Here is a 17,525-nt window from a genome sequence, read left to right as displayed (position 1 = left end):
CCAAGTCGTTTATATATTTATGGCTAGCCCCAAGTCGTTTATATATGTATGGCTAGCCCCAAGTCGTTTATATATTTATGGCTAGCCCCAAGTCGTTTATATATTTATGGCTAGCCCCAAGTCGTTTATATATGTATGGCTAGCCCCAAGTCGTTTATATATTTATGGCTAGCCCCAAGTCGTTTATATATTTATGGCTAGCCCCAAGTCGTTTATATATTTATGGCTAGCCCCAAGTCGTTTATATATTTATGGCTAGCCCCAAGTCGTTTATATATGTATGGCTAGCCCCAAGTCGTTTATATATTTATGGCTAGCCCCAAGTCGTTTATATATGTATGGCTAGCCCCAAGTCGTTTATATATTTATGGCTAGCCCCAAGTCGTTTATATATGTATGGCTAGCCCCAAGTCGTTATATATATGTATGGCTAGCCCCAAGTCGTTTATATATTTATGGCTAGCCCCAAGTCGTTTATATATTTATGGCTAGCCCCAAGTCGTTCATATATATATTTTTTTTTTGTGCATTTTGTTATATTGGTATTTGCCTCATGACTCCTGCATACTTTGTTGACTACTAACTTTCTTTACCCAACCGTGGGACAGACTGTTTGTTCCCACACTCGGGACTCTGACTCTCTATTGGTTACACAGACTTCTGGCATCCCATCCTATTCTAACCACCTCTCACCGGCTTTGTATTCATGTTACCTGATAAAATTGCTGTAAATATGATCTTGTTGCCACCTGATGCACATTCAGATGTCATAAATCAGCACTGCGGAGTTCTCCCTGTCCTCTGCCGTGCCTTGATTGTATTAGTGTTGATGATATCTGGAAATGTGCATGTACACCCTGGCCCATCTACTGTTGCTAGCCCCAACTCTGACTTGTGCTCTGATATCTGCTTCACTGATTTCTGCTCTCGTAAAAGCCTGGGTTTTCTGCATGTTAACACTAGAAGCTTATTACCTAAAATGAATCAATTGAAAGTGTGGGTTCACAGCTCATACCCTACATTATTCATCTCATATGCATACGTATATACTGTACTCTATATCATCTACTGCATCCTTATGTAATACATGTATCACTAGCCACTTTAACTATGCCACTTTGTTTACATACTCATCTCATATGTATATACTGTTCTCGATACCATCTACTGTATCTTGCCTATGCTGCTCTGTACCATCACTCATTCATATATCTTTATGTACATATTCTTTATCCCCTTACACTGTGTATAAGACAGTCGTTTTGGAATTGTTAGTTAGATTACTTGTTGGTTATTACTGCATTGTCGGAACTAGAAGCACAAGCATTTCGCTACACTCGCATTAACATCTGCTAACCATGTGTATGTGACAAATACAATTTGATTTGATTTGATTTAAAACATGGAGGTCTGGTGGTTCGGAGTGTTTATTAAAACATGTCTGTCTGGTGGTTCAGAGTGTTTATTAAAACATGGAGGTCTGGTGGTTGAACAGAGACGTGGGGCTGTTCCAGACCGCAGGATCAACCAGTTAGCCGACTAACAAACGCTCTAAATAATGTCAGAGACTTGACACTGGCATCATGGCAATAACGTCAAGGTATACCTGGCATCATGGCAATAACGTCAAGGTATAACTGGAATCATGGCAAAAATGTCAAGGTATAACTGGCATCATGGCAATAACGTTAAGGTATACCTGGCATTGGGGCAATAACGTCAAGGATAACCTAGCATCATGGCAATAACGTCAAGGATAACCTAGCATCATGGCAATAACGTCAAGGATAACCTAGCATCATGGCAATAACGTCAAGGTATACCTGGCATCATGGCAATAACGTCAAGGATAACCTAGCATCATGGCAATAACGTCAAGGTATAACTGGCATCATGGCAATAACGTCAAGGTATAACTGGCATCATGGCAATAACGTCAAGGTATTCCTGGCATCATGGCAATAACGTCAAGGTTAACCTACCATCATGGCAATAACGTCAAGGATAACCTAGCATCATGGCAATAACGTCAAGGTATAACTGGCATCATGGCAATAACGTCAAGGTATAACTGGCATCATGGCAATAACGTCAAGGATAACCTAGCATCATGGCAATAACGTCAAGGATAACCTAGCATCATGGTAATAACGTCAAGGATAACCTAGCATCATGGCAATAACGTCAAGGATAACCTGGCATCATGGCAATAACGTCAAGGTATACCTGGCATCATGGAAATAATGTCAAGGATAACCTAGCAACATGGCAATAACGTCAAGGAATACCTAGCATCATGGCAATAACGTCAAGGTATAACTGGCATCATGGCAATAACGTCAAGGTATAACTGGCATCATGGCAATAACGTCAAGGATAACCTAGCATCATGGCAATAACGTCAAGGATAACCTGGCATCATGGCAATAACGTCAAGGTATACCTGGCATCATGGAAATAATGTCAAGGATAACCTAGCAACATGGCAATAACGTCAAGGTATACCTGGCATCATGGCAATAACGTCAAGGATAACCTACAGTGCCTTGCGAAAGTATTCGGCCCCCTTGAACTTTGCGACCTTTTGCCACATTTCAGGCTTCAAACATAAAGATATAAAACTGTATTTTTTTGTGAAGAATCAACAACAAGTGGGACACAATCATGAAGTGGAACGACATTTATTGGATATGGTGGCGCTACAAAGTATTAACTTAAGGGGGCTGAATAATTTTGCACGCCCAATTTTTCAGTTTTTGATTTGTTAAAAAAGTTTGAAATATCCAATAAATGTCGTTCCACTTCATGATTGTGTCCCACTTGTTGTTGATTCTTCACAAAAAAATACAGTTTTATATCTTTATGTTTGAAGCTTGAAATGTGGCAAAAGGTCGCAAAGTTCAAGGGGGCCGAATACTTTCGCAAGGCACTGTAGCATCATGGCAATAACGTCAAGGATAACCTAGCATCATGGCAATAACGCCAAGGATAACCTAGCACCATGGCAATAACGTCAAGGATAACCTAGCATCATGGCAATAACGTCAAGGATAACCTAGCACCATGGCAATAACGCCAAGGATAACCTAGCACCATGGCAATAACGTCAAGGATAACCTAGCATCATGGCAATAACGTCAAGGTATAACTGGCATCATGGCAATAACATCAAGGTATAACTGGCATCATGGCAATAACGTCAAGGTATAACTGGCATCATGGCAATAACGTCAAGGTACACCTGGCATCATGGCAATAACGTCAAGAATAACCTAGCATCATGGCAATAACGTCAAGGATAACCTAGCATCATGGCAATAACGTCAAGGTATAACTGGCATCATGGCAATAACGCCAAGGATAACCTAGCACCATGGCAATAACGTCAAGGATAACCTAGCATCATGGCAATAACGTCAAGGTATAACTGGCATCATGGCAATAACATCAAAGTATAACTGGCATCATGGCAATAACGTCAAGGTACACCTGGCATCATGGCAATAACGTCAAGAATAACCTAGCATCATGGCAATAACGTCAAGGATAACCTAGCATCATGGCAATAACGTCAAGGATAACCTAGCATCATGGCAATAACGTCAAGGTATAACTGGCATCATGGCAATAACGTCAAGGTATACCTGGCATCATTGTATTGTAACTGACTTGACAACCATATTCAAGTTCAGCTTTATAAATATATCAGTAAATCAAGAACTATATTTTACCCCTAATAAGAGTTATCTGGCTTAACTTACTGATCCTGCTTTTGCAACAGCTCAGTGTTCTGATGTTCAACTCTACTGCAAAAACATTCTCCTCTGTAAACAATACAAAACATAATTCATTCTTAATTCTAAATAAAAACCTTTAAAACCAAGCATGTCCTTCATAAGGCACAGTTCTCAAAGGATTTAGTAACAGTGTGTTCCTCAGCAACACCTCGCTAGGTCCTTTAGTAACAGTGTGTTCCTCAGCAACACCTCGCTAGGTCCTTTAGTAACAGTGTGTTCCTCAGCAGCACCTCGCTAGGTCCTTCAGTAACAGTGTGTTCCTCAGCAACACCTCGCTAGGTCCTTTAGTAACAGTGTGTTCCTCAGCAACACCTCGCTAGGTCCTTTAGTAACAGTGTGTTCCTTAGCAACACCTCGCTAGGTCCTTTAGTAACAGTGTGTTCCTCAGTAGCACCTCGCTAGGTCCTTTAGTAACAGTGTGTTCCTCAGCAGCACGTCGCTAGGTCCTTTAGTAACAGTGTGTTCCTCAGCAACACCTCGCTAGGTCCTTTAGTAACAGTGTGTTCCTCAGCAACACCTCGCTAGGTCCTTTAGTAACAGTGTGTTCCTTAGCAACACCTCGCTAGGTCCTTTAGTAACAGTGTGTTCCTCAGCAGCACCTCGCTAGGTCCTTTAGTAACAGTGTGTTCCTCAGCAGCACGTCGCTAGGTCCTTTAGTAACAGTGTGTTCCTCAGCAGCACGTCGCTAGGTCCTTTAGTAACAGTGTGTTCCTCAGCAGCACCTCGCTAGGTCCTTTAGTAACAGTGTGTTCCTCAGCAACACCTCGCTAGGCCCTTTCTTAAATGGAAGAAATTTGGAACAACAAACACTCTTCCTAGAGCTGGCTGGCCAGACAAACTGAGCAATCGGGGGAGGAGGGTCTTGGTCAGCGAGGTTACCAAGAACCCGATGGTCACTGACAGAGCTCGTCTGTGGAAATGGAATAATCTTCCAGAAGGATAAACATCTCTGCAGCAGTCCACCAATTAGGCCTTTATGGTAGACTGGCCAGACGGAAGCCACTCCTCAGTAAAATGCACATGACAGCCCGCTTAGAGTTTGCCAAAAGGCACCTAAAGACTCTCAGACCAAGAGAAACAAGATTCTCAGGTCTGATGAAACCAAGATTGAACTGTTTGGCCTGAATGCAAAGCATCATGTCTGGAGAAAACCTGGCACCATCCCTATGGTGAAGCGTGGTGGTGGGAGCATCATGCTGTGGGGATGTTTTTCAGGACTAATCAGGATCAAGGCAAAGATGAACGGAGCAAAGTACAGAGATCCTTGATGAAAACCTGCTCCAGAGTGCTCAGGACCTCAGACTGGGGCAAAGGCTCACCATCCAACAGGACAATGACCCTAAGCACACATCCAAGACAACGCAGGAGTGGCTTCGGGACAAGTCTTTGAATGTCATTGAGTGGTCCAGCCAGAGCCCAGACTTGAACCCAACATCTCTTGAGAGACCTGAAAATAGGTGTGCATCAACGCTCCCCATCCAACCTGACCGAGCTTGAGAGGATCTGCAAAGCAGAATGGGAACAACTCCCCAAATACAGTTGTGACAAGCTTGTAGCGTCATACCCAAGAAGACTTGAGGCTGTAATCGCTGCCTAAGGTGCTTCAACAAAGTATTGAGTAAAGGGTCTGAATACTTATGTAAATGTGATATTACATTTTTTTTTTTTTTTTGCAAAAATGTCTGAAAACCAGTTTTTGCTTTGTCATTATGGGGTATTGTGTATTTTTTTTAAATCCATTTTAGAATAAGGCTGTAACGTAACAACATTTGAAAAAAGTCAAGGGGTCTGAATACTTTCCGAATGCACTGCGTGTCCTTTAGTTCCTCAGCAGCAGCAGTTGAAGTCGGAGTTTTACATACACATTAGCCAAATGCATTTAAACCCTGACATTTAATCCAAGTAGAAATTCCCTGTTTTAGGTCAGTTAGGATCACCACTTTATTTTAAGAATGTGAAATGTCAGAGTAATGGTAGAGAAAATGATTTATTTCAGCTTTTATTTCTTTAATCACATTCCCAGTGGGTCAGACGTTTATATACACTCAATTAGTGTTTGGCAGCATTGCCTTTAAATTGTTTAACTTGGGTCAAACATTTTGGGTAGCCTTCGACAAGCTTCCCACAATAAGTTGGGGGAATTGTGGCCCATTCCTTCTGACAGAGCTGGTGTAAGTGAGTCAGGTTTGTAGGCCTCCTTGCTCGCACACACTTTTTCAGTTCTGCTCACAAATGTTCTATAGGATTGAGGTCAGGGCTTTGTGATTGCCACTCCAATACCTTGACTTTGTTGTCCTTAAGCCATTTTGCCACAACTTTGGAAGTATGCTTGGAGTCATAGTTCATTTGGAAGACCCATTTGCGACCAAGCTTTAACTTCCTGACTGATGTCTTGAGATGTTGCTTCAATATATCCACATACTTTTCCATCCTCATGATGCTAATCTATTTTGTGAAGTGCACCAGTCCCTCCTGCAGCAAAGCACCCCCACAACATGATGCTGTTGCAACCCCTGTGCTTCACGGTTGGGATGGTGTTCTTCGGCTTGCAATCCACCCCCTTTTCCCTCCAAACATAACGATGGTCATTATGGCCAAACAGTTCTATTTTTGTTTTATCAGACCAAAGGACATTTCTCCAAAAAGTACGATCTTTGTCCCCATGTGCAGTTGCAAACCGTAGTCTGGCTTTTTTATGGCTGTTTTTGTGCAGTGGCTTTTTGTGCAGCGGCGATATAGGACTCGTTTTACTGTGGATATAGATGCTTTTGTACATGTTTACTCCAGCATCTTCACAAGGTCCTTTGCTGCTGTTCTGGGATTGATTTGCACTTTTCGCACCAAAGTATGTTCATCTCTAGCAGGCAGAACGCATCTCCTTCCTGAGCGGTATGACGTGGTCCAATAGTGTTTATACTTGCATACTATTGTTTGTACAGATGAACGTGGTACCTTCAGGCGTCTGGAAATTGCTCCCAAGGATGAACCAGACTTGTGGAGGTCTACATTTTTTTTTCTGTTATAATCTCCACCCGGCACAGCCAGAAGAGGACTGGCCACCCTTCAGAGCCTGGTTCCTCTCTAGGTTTATAATCTCCACCCGGCACAGCCAGAAGAGGACTGACCACCCCACATAGCCTGGTTCCTCTCCACCCGGCACAGCCAGAAGAGGACTGGCCACCCCACACAGCCTGGTTCCTCTCTCGGTTTCTTCCTAGGTTTTGGCCTTTCTAGGAAGTTGTTCCTAGCCAACGTGCTTCTACACCTGCATTGCTTGCTGTTTGGTGTTTTAGGCTGGGTTTCTGTACAGCACTTTGAGATATCAGCTGATGTAAGAAGGGCTATATAAATACATTTGATTTGATTTGAACCAGACTTGTGGATTTTTTTTCTGAGGTATTGGCTGATTTCTTTTGATTTTCCCATGATGTCAAGCAAAGAGGCACTGAGTTTGAAGGTAGACCTTGAAATACATCCACACGTACAACTCCAATTGACTCAAATGATGTCAATTAGCCTATCAGAAGCTTCTAAAGCCATGACATCATTTTCTGGAATTTTCCAAGCTGTTTAAAGGCACGGTGAACTTAGTTTATGTAAACTTCTGACCCACTGGAATTGTGATACAGTGAATTATAAGTGAAATAATCTGTCTGTAAACAATTGTTGGAAACATTACTTGTGTCATGCACAAAGTAGATTTGCCAAAACCATAGTTTGTTAACAATAAATGTGTGGAGTGGTTGTTTTAATGACTCCAACCTAAGTGTATGTAAACTTCCGACTTCAACTGTAGGTCCTTTAGATCCTCAGCAGCTAGGTCCTTTAGTTCTTCAGCAGCTAGGTCCTTTAGTTCCTCAGCAGCTAGGTCCTTTAGTTCCTCAGCAGCTAGGTCCTTTAGTTCCTCAGCAGCTAGGTCCTTCAGTTCCTCAGCAGCTAGGTCCTTTAATCCTGTGGAAAAGTAAAGAACAATGACAGACTGAACACTGACGGAGAAGTGTGTGTGTATGTGTTTGAGTGCGTACCTCTCCTCTCCGTTGTCCTCCTCCACCCAGGCCACTATCTTCCCCTCCCAGCCTGGAACCAACGCCTCGTCTTCAAATACCTATATAGACACACACACACAAAATATCAAGTGTGACTGTATTCAGGTATAGATCACCAGACCCCTCCTTCCTTCTACCCCTTCTCTCCGCCCCCTCCCCTCCTCTCCTCCTCTCCTCCCCCCCTTCTCTCCTCCCCCTCCTGTCCTCTGCCCCTCCTCTCCTCTCCTCCCCCCTTCTCTCCTCCCCCTCCTGTCCTCTGCCCCTCCTCTCCTCTCCTCCCCCCCCAACCCTCCTGTCCTCTACCCCTCCTCTCCTCCCCCGCCCCTCCTGTCCTCTACCCCTCCTCTCCTCCCCCGCCCCTCCCCTCCGCCCCCTCCTGTCCTCTACCCCTCCTCCCCCGCCCCTCCTCTCCGCCCCCTCCTCTCCTCCCCTCTACCCCTCCTCTCTGCCCCCCTCCTCTCCTCCCCTCTACCCCTCCTGTCCTCTGCCCCTCCTCTCCTCCCCCGCCCCTCCTCTCCTCCTGTCCTCTACCCCTCCTCTCCTCCCACGCCCCTCCTGTCCTCTACCCCTCCTCTCCGCCCCCTCCTGTCCTCTGCCCCTCCTCTCTTCCCCCTTCTCTCCTCCCCCTCCTCTCCTCCCCTCTGCCCCTCCTGTACTCTGCCCCTCCTCTCCTCCCCCCCGCCCCTCCTCTCCGCCTCCTCCTGTCCTCTGCCCCTTCTCTCCGCTCTAGCCCCCTCCTCTCCTCCCCCTCCTTCCACCCCTCCTGTCCTCTGCCCCTCCTCCCCCTCCTTCCACCCCCTCCTGTCCTCTGCCCCTACTCTCCTCCCCTCTCCACTTGTCAACCCCCTCTTCTCCTTTCCTCTCCCCTCTTCACTCCCCCTGCTCTACTCCCCCTCATCTCTCATTTCTCCTTCCCTCCTCACCTCTTCTTTAACGGTACCAAACTCGGGGTCGAGGGCTTTGAAGTGGAATCTGTAGTTGTCATCTCTGTCTACTGCAGTCTTCACATCTCTCAGAGTGACTTTCCCCAACCTAACACACATCAAATGTTTCCAATAATCTTCTCACCCGGACTATGCACCCTACATGATCATCCTGACTCTTGACATTTTATAGTTCCTCCGTTGCACATGATCCTGTCATTGCTTTTGTTTTGTTTAATACATCTCTACATACAAATAAATACGTTGGCTGAATGTGAATATTCTCCAGTGCCTTCAGAAAGTATTCATACCCCTTGACTTACTGCACATTTTGTTGTTAGTCTCAATTCAAAATGGATTAAATAAATAAAAAATCTCTCACCCATCTACACACAAAGTGAAAATCTGTTTTTAGAAATGTTTGCAAATGTATTGTAAAATGAAATACATACATCTTATTTACGTAAGTATTCACACCCCTGAGTGATAGGATCACCTTTGGCAGCGATTACAGCTATGAGTCTTTCTGGGTAAGTCTCTAAGAGCTTTGCAAACCTGGATTGTACAATATCTGCACATTTATCATTTTTAAATTGTTCAAGTTCTTTCAAGTTGGTCGTTGATCATTGCTAGACAGCCATTTTCAAGTCTTGCCATAGATTTTTAAGACGATTTATGTAAAAACTGTAACTCGGCCACTCTGGGACATTCAATGTCCGCCAGTGTAGATTTGGCCTTGTTTTAGGTTATTGTCCTGCTGAAAGGTGAATTCATTTCCCAGTGTCTGTTGGAAAGTAGAATGAATCAGGATTTGGCATGTGCTTAGTTCTATACCATTTATTTGTATTATTACAAAACTCCCTAGTCATTGCAAATGACAAGCATACCCATAACATGATACAGCCACCACCATACTTGAAAATATGAAGTGGTACTCAGTGACGTGTTGGATTTGCCCCAAAGATAATGCTTTGTATTCAGGACATAAAGTTAATTCCTTTGCCACATTTTTTGCAGTTTTACTTTAGGGCCTTGTTGCAAACAGAATACATGTTACGGAATATTTTTAATCTATATAGACTTCCTTTTTCACTCTGTCATTTAGGTTAGTATTGTGGAGTAACTACAATGTTGTCGATCCATCTTCAGTTTCATGCAACTTATTATGTGACTTGTTAAGTAAATGCTTACTCCTGAACATATTCAGGCTTGAGATAATAAAGGAGTTGAATACTTATTGACCCAAGAGATTTCAGCTTTTCATTTTTACATCATTTGTAAAAAATGTTTTTTTTTGTTTGTTTTTTTATCCACTTTAACATTATGGAATATTGTATGTAGGCCAGTGACACAAAATCTCAATTTAAACCGTTTTAAATTCAGATGTAATACAACAATATGGAAAAGTCAAGGGGTGAATATACTTTCTGAAGGCTCTGGAGGAAGGCCTTAGTCTCCTGGGACATTCATTAGATGTGGATTCTGCGTCTAGATATGTCTATATTATATCCTGTTTATTGTATATATTATATCCTGTTTATTGTATCGATTATATCCTGTTTATTGTGGCAGCACCATTTCACCAAATTAAATTACTGTTCATGCAAATGTATTTTGAATACAGATGATTCTGAAACATTTCAAGGTCCCAGATACATTGGTTATGTTTAGAAGTTAGGTAAACACACGTACCTCTTGTTGATGTGGATCATGCAGGGTGTGTGTGAATGGTCTGTAAAGTAGAGGACCTTAGTGGAACCACACGAGCTCAGCAATGGACTACTGTAGGAGTGGGCCATCTCTGAAACACACACACACACACACCATCAGAAAAAGGGGACATTTCATGTGTGAGGCTGACTTGACTTTTTGTCAAGCAACACATGCCAGGGAAGGTCTGCGGAGACCCCCTTGTGCACTCAACGACCGTGTACAATACAGTGGTACCTCCTTCAAAAATTGCGTCAACAGAGAAGTATTTTTTCTGGGTGATTTTAAATATTAACCGGCTATCATCAAGCTGCCCACTCAGGAAACAGCTTCAAACTGTAACCAGAGCCTGTAAACTGGTTCAGGTTGTCAGTCAACCTACCAGGGTAGTTACAAACAGCACAGGAATGAAATCATCAACATGTATTGGTCACATCTTAATTAATGCTTCAGATATTTGCTAGAGCGGAGGTCCTAACTGACTTGCCAAAACTATAGTTTGTTAACAAGAAGTTTGTGGAATGGTTGAAAAACTAGTTTTACTGAGTCCAACCTCAGAGTATGTGAACTTCTGACTTCAACTGTATACATAAGGTATAATATAGATAATATATGTTTTAACTATTTTTGAGAAAAAAAAAAATATTTTTAGTAAGTAGACATGGCCTTGATATACTGTAAGTTACATGGTAGACTATTTTTGATATTATAAACAGTGAATGGTTGTTGTTCTTCAGGAAGAAGATAAGCCGTATAGGCGGGTTTAAACGAGTTCTCCAATCCCTTTCTATAGTCATGTTACAAAGTGTTTTTTCATTGAAACTACCAAATGACGGCCTTTAACCATCCGAATATTTTCATTTACCGGTACTGTCCATAGAACAAATATATTCTCATGTGTCCTGGGACTTTTTCAAACGTTCCCGTAATTTTTTATAGACAAAGAAGAGCTATCAAGGTGTGAAATAATATTAAGATGACCTACTTAATTATTTTTATTAAGTTTCCCACTGAGCCACCACCAATGTGTCGCTCACGCATGGACGAAAGAGTTCGCCTCTGCTGCAGCATTCGCTGTAAAATATAATGCGTTGTGGCATCGGTGTGTGATCTTACTGCTTGGAGGCCAGGAGTCGTGCTGGTTGTGTGTGGCTCTGTTGCATCCTGAAGACTTCCCCTTCCCCTAAGGAACACAACACATGACAGTCAAGGGATTTCTAATAGCACAAGTTGAAAGAGAGAGTCTGGTGGGTACCTGGTGGGTCTGTGTACCTGGTGGGTCTGTGTACCTGGTGGGTCTGTGTACCTGGTGGGTCTGTGTACCTGGTGGGTACCTGGTGGGTATGTGTACCTGGTGGGTCTGTGTACCTGGTGGGTACCTGGTGGGTCTGTGTACCTGGTGGGTCCTGGTGGGTATGTGTACCTGGTGGGTCTGTGTACCTGGTGGGTACCTGGTGGGTCTGTGTACCTGGTGGGTCTGTGTACCTGGTGGGTACCTGGTGGGTCTGTGTACCTGGTGGGTCTGTGTACCTGGTGGGTATGTGTACCTGGTGGGTCTGTGTACCTGGTGGGTACCTGGTGGGTCTGTGTACCTGGTGGGTCTGCGTACCTGGTGGGTCTGTGTACCTGGTGGGTACCTGGTGGGTCTGTGTACTGGTGGGTACCTGGTGGGTCTGTGCACCTGGTGGGTACCTGGTGGGTCTGTGTACCTGGGGTGGGGGTCTGTGTAACTGGTGGGTACCTGGTGGGTCTGTGTACCTGGTGGGTACCTGGTGGGTCTGGTGGGTCTGTGGGTACCTGGTGGGTCTGTGTACCTGGTGGGTACCTGGTGGGTCTGTGTACCTGGTGGGTCCTGGTGGGTCTGTGTACCTGGTGGGTCTGTGTACCTGGTGTGTCTGTGTACCTGGTGGGTCTGTGTACCTGGTGGGTACCTGGTGGGTATGTGTACCTGGTGGGTCTGTGTACCTGGTGGGTATGTGTACCTGGTGTGTATCTGGTGGGTCTGTGTAACTGGTGGGTCTGTGTACCTGGTGTGTACCTGGTGGGTCTGTGTACCTGGTGTGTGTGTGTCAGTCTGTCGGTCAGTGATGTGATGCCCTGCTCCAGTGTGTCCAGAGTGTGGTGTTGAGGATCCTGCTCTCGGAACACTCCTCTCAGACTCCTCAACGCTGACCGCACCAGCTGCAGCTCCTCAGCCTACACACACACACACACACACACACACACACACACACACACACACACACACACACACACACACACACACACACACACACACACACACACACACACAGACAGTATATGTACACTGAACAAAAAAATATATACAACATGCAACATTTTCAAAGATTTTACTGAGTTACAGTTCATATAAGGAAACCAGAGGATTGAAATAAATTGATTAGGCCCTAATCTATGGATTTTGACTAGGAATACAGATATGCATATGTTGGTCACAGATACCTTTAAAAAATAAAGTAAGGGCGTGGATCAGAAAACCAGTCAGTATCTGGTGTGACCATTTGCCTCATGCAGCGCGACACATCTCCTTCACATAGAGTTGATCAGGCTGTTGATTGTGGTCTGTGGAATGTTCACACTCCTCTTCAATGACAATGTGAAGTTGCTGAATATTGGTGGGAACTGGAACACTCTGTCATACAAGTCAATCCAGAGCATCCCAAACCTGCTCAATGGGTGACATGTCTGGTGAGTATAAAGGCCATGTAAGAACAGGGACATTTTCCGCTTCCAGGAATTGTGTACAGATCCTTCCGGCAGGGGGCTGGGCATTATCATGCTGAAACATGAGGTGATGGCGGTAGATGAATGGCACGACAATGGGCCTCAGGATCTCGTCACGGTATCTCTGTGCATTCACGCAGAGGAGCTTCCCTGAGACCGTATCTGACAGTTTGTGGAGAAATTCTTTGTTCATGCAAACCCATAGTTTCATCAGATGTCCGGGTGGCTGGTCTCAGGTGATCCAGCAGGTGAAGAAGTCGGATGTGGAGGTCCTGGGCTGGCGTTGGTACACATGGTCTGCGGTTGTGAGGCCGGTTAGACGTATTGCCAAATTCTATAAAACGACTTATAGGACGAGTTGCTCACAGAAAAGGAAACAGTACGTGAGACATGTCATTTTGGTCTGATGTCCGCGGGGCATACGATGGAAAGAGCATGGATGTGGAGTCATTTTGGTCTAATGTCCGCGGGGCGTACGATGGAAAGAGCATGGATGTGGAGTCATTTTGGTCTGATGTCCGCGGGGCGTACGATGGAAAGAGCATGGATGTGGAGTCATTTTGGTCTGATGTCCGCGGGGCGTACGATGGAAAGAGCATGGATGTGGAGTCATTTTGGTCTGATGTCCACGGGGCGTACGGGAAAGAGCATGGATGTGGAGTCATTTTGGTCTGATGTCGATGGAAAGAGCATGGATGTGGAGTCATTTTGGAAAGAGCAGGATGTAGAGTCATTTTGGTCTGATGTCCGAGAGGAAAGAGCATGGATGTGGAGTCATTTTGGTCTGATGTCCGCGCGATGGAAAGAGCATGGATGTGGAGTCATTTTGGTCTGATGTCCGCGGGGCGTACGATGGAAAGAGCATGGATGTAGAGTCATTTTGGGGAGGACTTTTCCGAGAGACCATGCCGCGCTATTTGCTTCATAGACATTATGCACACGAAACAAGGCCCATAAAAACTATGTGCAGTGCAACCGATTTTGTTTGTGGGGGTTACTCACACAAAGCCCCGAAGATGTGTGCTGACCATGGACCCAAAGCATAAAGAGAAGACTAGAATGATTAATGCGTAAAGGCACGCTTCTAGGTCTACAATTGTAGATTTTTTTTTACCATTCAAGACGATGGCCTTTTCTCCCCATTGAAATATTGTTATAGTTCAAAAAGTAGAAATGCTATCAAAAAATATTTTCTCTAGCAATGTAAGTTGGGGCAGTCTGGACATTTGGAAGTTGGTTTCATTTTAATAAATAGCTTATTAAATAGTTTATATTCGAGAGTGGGCAGAATGAATAGAATAATAATAAGACTATGGAAGAAATCTAGAGTGGTGCTTTGCCTTCAGCAAGTGCACCTAACTAGAAAAGTATGTGTGCTTGCTAGCTTGTTTTAAAGTATTTATGGCTTTGAATTAAGTTATAGTAGTGGTAGTGTCTGCAGAAGTAATGGAGGTGACTAGTTTTTTCAGTGTGTAGATGAAATAATTAAATATATTGATTAGGATAGGGTAGCTTGAATATGTGAAAGTGGCCTTGGTGTATAGCTTGAACGGTTCAAGAGTTACAATTATTGTTGGTGAGTATTATATGCAAATGTATGCACATTTAAGTAGTTATCATTTTAGTTGTGGTCAGTAGTTGTGGTCAGTAGTTTTATGGTTGTGGTCATTAGTTGTGTGGTTCAGTATTTGTGGTCAGTAGTGTTGGTAAGTATGTGTGTGGTTCAGTAGTGGTGTGGTTGTGGTCAGTAGATGTAGTCAGTAGTTATGTGGTTGTGGTCAGTAGTTTTGGTATGTAGGTGTGTGGTTCAGTATTTGTGGTCAGTAGTTCTATGGTTGTGGTCAGTAGCTAGTTGTGGTCAGTAGTGGTCAGTCATTTTGATCAGTAGTTTTGTGGTTAATTAGTTGTGATCAGTTAGTTGTGTGGATGTTATCCGTAGTAGTGGTCAGCAGTTATGTTCAGTAGTTTTGTGGTTGTGGTCAGTAGCTGTGTGGTTGTGGTCAGTTGCTGTGGTCAGTTGCTGTGGTCAGTAGTTATGGACAGTAGTGGCCAGTAGTTTTGTGTTTGTGGTCATAAGTTGTGTGGTTCAGTAGTTGTGTGGTTGTGGTCGGTTGTTTTGGTCGGTATATTTGGTCAGAAGTTGTGTGGTTCATTTGTTGTGGTCAGTAGTTGTCAGTAGTTTTGGTAAGTAGTTGTGTGGTTCATTAGTTGTGTGGTTTTGATCAGAACTTTTGGTAAGTAGTTGTGTGGTTTATTAATTGTGGTAAGTAATTGTAGTTGTAGTCAGTAGTTTTCTGGTTGTGGTCATTAGTTGTGGTCAGTAGTTTTGTGGTTGTGATAATTAGTTGTGTGGTTCAGTAGTTGTGGGCAGTTGTGGTCCATAGCTAGTTATGGTCAGTAGTTGTAGTCAGTAGTTGTGGTCAGTAGATGTGGTCAGTAGTTGGGTGGTTGAGGTTCAGTAGTTGTGGTCAATATTTGCATTGTTGTGGTCAGTAGTTGTGGTCAGTAGCTAGTTGTGGTCAGTATTTGTGTCATTGTGGTCAGTAGCTAGCTATATCAAAAAACCCTCAGTGGCTAAACTCTCCAAGGCAGCTTCAAAAACCCTCAGTGGCTAAACTCTCCAAGGCAGCTTCAAAAACCCTCAGTGGCTACACTCTCCAAGGCAGCTTCAAAAACCCTCGGTGGCTACACTCTCCAAGGCAGCTTCAAAAACCCTCAGTGGCTAAACTCTCCAAGGCAGCTTCAAAAACCCTCAGTGGCTACACTCTCCAAGGTAGCCTCAGAAGTAGCTGCATTTGTTGCTAGGCTCATTTCTAAATAAAAGCCAGTAGACTTACCCCAGAGGGAAGGGGTGTGGCCGTGAGGTGGGGCGGGGCCTGGTCACCATGACGACTCATCATCTCCTGCAACATGTTGTCTTTACACTCCAGCTCTCTCTGCAAGCCAGCCTGTACACACACATGCAAACACACATGATGTATATGTAAAACTGAAAAAAAGAACAAAGATCTGTGGTGTAGTGTCTGTGGTACAACCTTCTGCAGCTGGCTCTCCTCCAGTTTGTGTTTGTGCTGCTGCAGCAGTCGGTCCTTCTGTCCAAGTTCCTTCTACATACACACACACACACACACACACACACACACACACACACACACACACACACACACACACACACACACACACACACATAAATGGAACATCCTGCTCCCTGTACAGTTCCAGACTGTAGACCTCAGAGAGAACCTACTCCCCTGTACAGTTCCAGACTGTAGACCTCAGAGAGAGAGACAACCTACTCCCCTGTACAGTTCCAGACTGTAGACCTCAGAGAGAGAGAACCTACTCCCCTGCACAGTTCCAGACTGTAAACCTCAGAGAGAGAGAGAGAGAGAGAGAGAGAGAGAGAGAGAGAGAGAGAGAGAGGATATGTGTCTTACCTTGCACTCACTCAGCAACCTGCTCCTCTCATCCAACTTCCTCTGTAGCTCCGCCTATGACACAACCGACTGGGTCAATATGGATGGGAGTGTGTGTGTGTGTGTGTAGAAGGAACTTAACAGCTACTGCGGTGAGACAGGCAGTCCCACTATCAGTGTATTGTCAGACCTTCTCGTTGAACTGATAGCCAGAACACATCCATTAACATTCTAGTGTAAGAGGAAGTTGGTTTGATGTTGACGATGGTTGGGAAGTAACGGATTACATGTCATCTGATTACCAAAAAACGGTAACCAGTTACATTAACAGCTAAAATATTGTAATCAAGTTAACGTTTATTTGCCACGTTCACAGGATACAGCAGGTGTAAAACAGTACAGTGACAATGTTTACCTTGAGACCTCTTTCCCACAATGCAGTGATAATAAACACAGATAATAATAGAAAATAGAAGGACATTTAATTCAAATAAAAACAAGAAGTACAACGCGAATTTGAAACATAGGAATGCAAGTATATATAGGTCAAGGTATTTATCATCTGAAGAAGAGGAATCATCGGACCAAAGCGCAGCTTGGTAAGTGTTCATGCTTTCTTTATTAAAACTGAACACGATAACAAAATAACAAAGGGAATAACCAAAACAGTCCTGAAAGGTGCAAAACACTAAACAGAATTTAACTACCCACACAAAACCATGTGGGGAAAAGCTACTTAAGTATGGTTCCCAATCAGAGACAATGATAGACCGCTGTCCCTGATTGAGAACCATACCCGGCGAAAACAAAGAAATACAACACCCTGACCAAACCAAAATAGAGACATAAAAAAACTCTAAGGTCAGGGTGTGACAGTACACCCCCCCC

The 17,525-nt window shown here is 44.0% G+C and overlaps 1 protein-coding gene and 1 long non-coding RNA gene across 2 annotated transcripts in view; both read right to left on the bottom strand.

Annotated features, from left to right (window-relative positions):
• Window positions 1–1,446: 1,446 nt before the first annotated feature.
• On the bottom strand, window positions 1,447–2,573 carry LOC121841652. The gene is made up of 2 exons (XR_006080688.1): window positions 2,506–2,573; window positions 1,447–2,474 (listed from the first exon to the last, which is right to left on the bottom strand). It is a non-coding gene; the product is annotated as an uncharacterized LOC121841652 (long non-coding RNA).
• A 4,898-nt stretch (window positions 2,574–7,471) lies between these two features.
• Window positions 7,472–17,525, bottom strand: part of LOC112237413 (dixin) — a 57,691-nt gene continuing 47,637 nt past the window's right edge. The window contains exons 12-20 of the mRNA XM_042311492.1: window positions 16,659–16,712; window positions 16,257–16,328; window positions 16,059–16,169; window positions 12,532–12,672; window positions 11,593–11,659; window positions 10,459–10,567; window positions 8,767–8,875; window positions 7,823–7,902; window positions 7,472–7,748 (exon numbers count right to left, since the gene is read on the bottom strand). Of these exons, the coding sequence (XP_042167426.1) occupies window positions 7,727–7,748; window positions 7,823–7,902; window positions 8,767–8,875; window positions 10,459–10,567; window positions 11,593–11,659; window positions 12,532–12,672; window positions 16,059–16,169; window positions 16,257–16,328; window positions 16,659–16,712 (765 nt within the window). The 3' untranslated portion in view covers window positions 7,472–7,726. The remainder of the gene's footprint in view (window positions 7,749–7,822; window positions 7,903–8,766; window positions 8,876–10,458; window positions 10,568–11,592; window positions 11,660–12,531; window positions 12,673–16,058; window positions 16,170–16,256; window positions 16,329–16,658; window positions 16,713–17,525) is intronic.

Source organism: Oncorhynchus tshawytscha, linkage group LG33 (assembly GCF_018296145.1).
Source record: "Oncorhynchus tshawytscha isolate Ot180627B linkage group LG33, Otsh_v2.0, whole genome shotgun sequence".
Lineage (NCBI taxonomy): Eukaryota > Metazoa > Chordata > Actinopteri > Salmoniformes > Salmonidae > Oncorhynchus > Oncorhynchus tshawytscha.
Note: the sequence above shows the minus strand (reverse complement) of the source record. Positions and strands in the feature narration are given on the sequence as shown.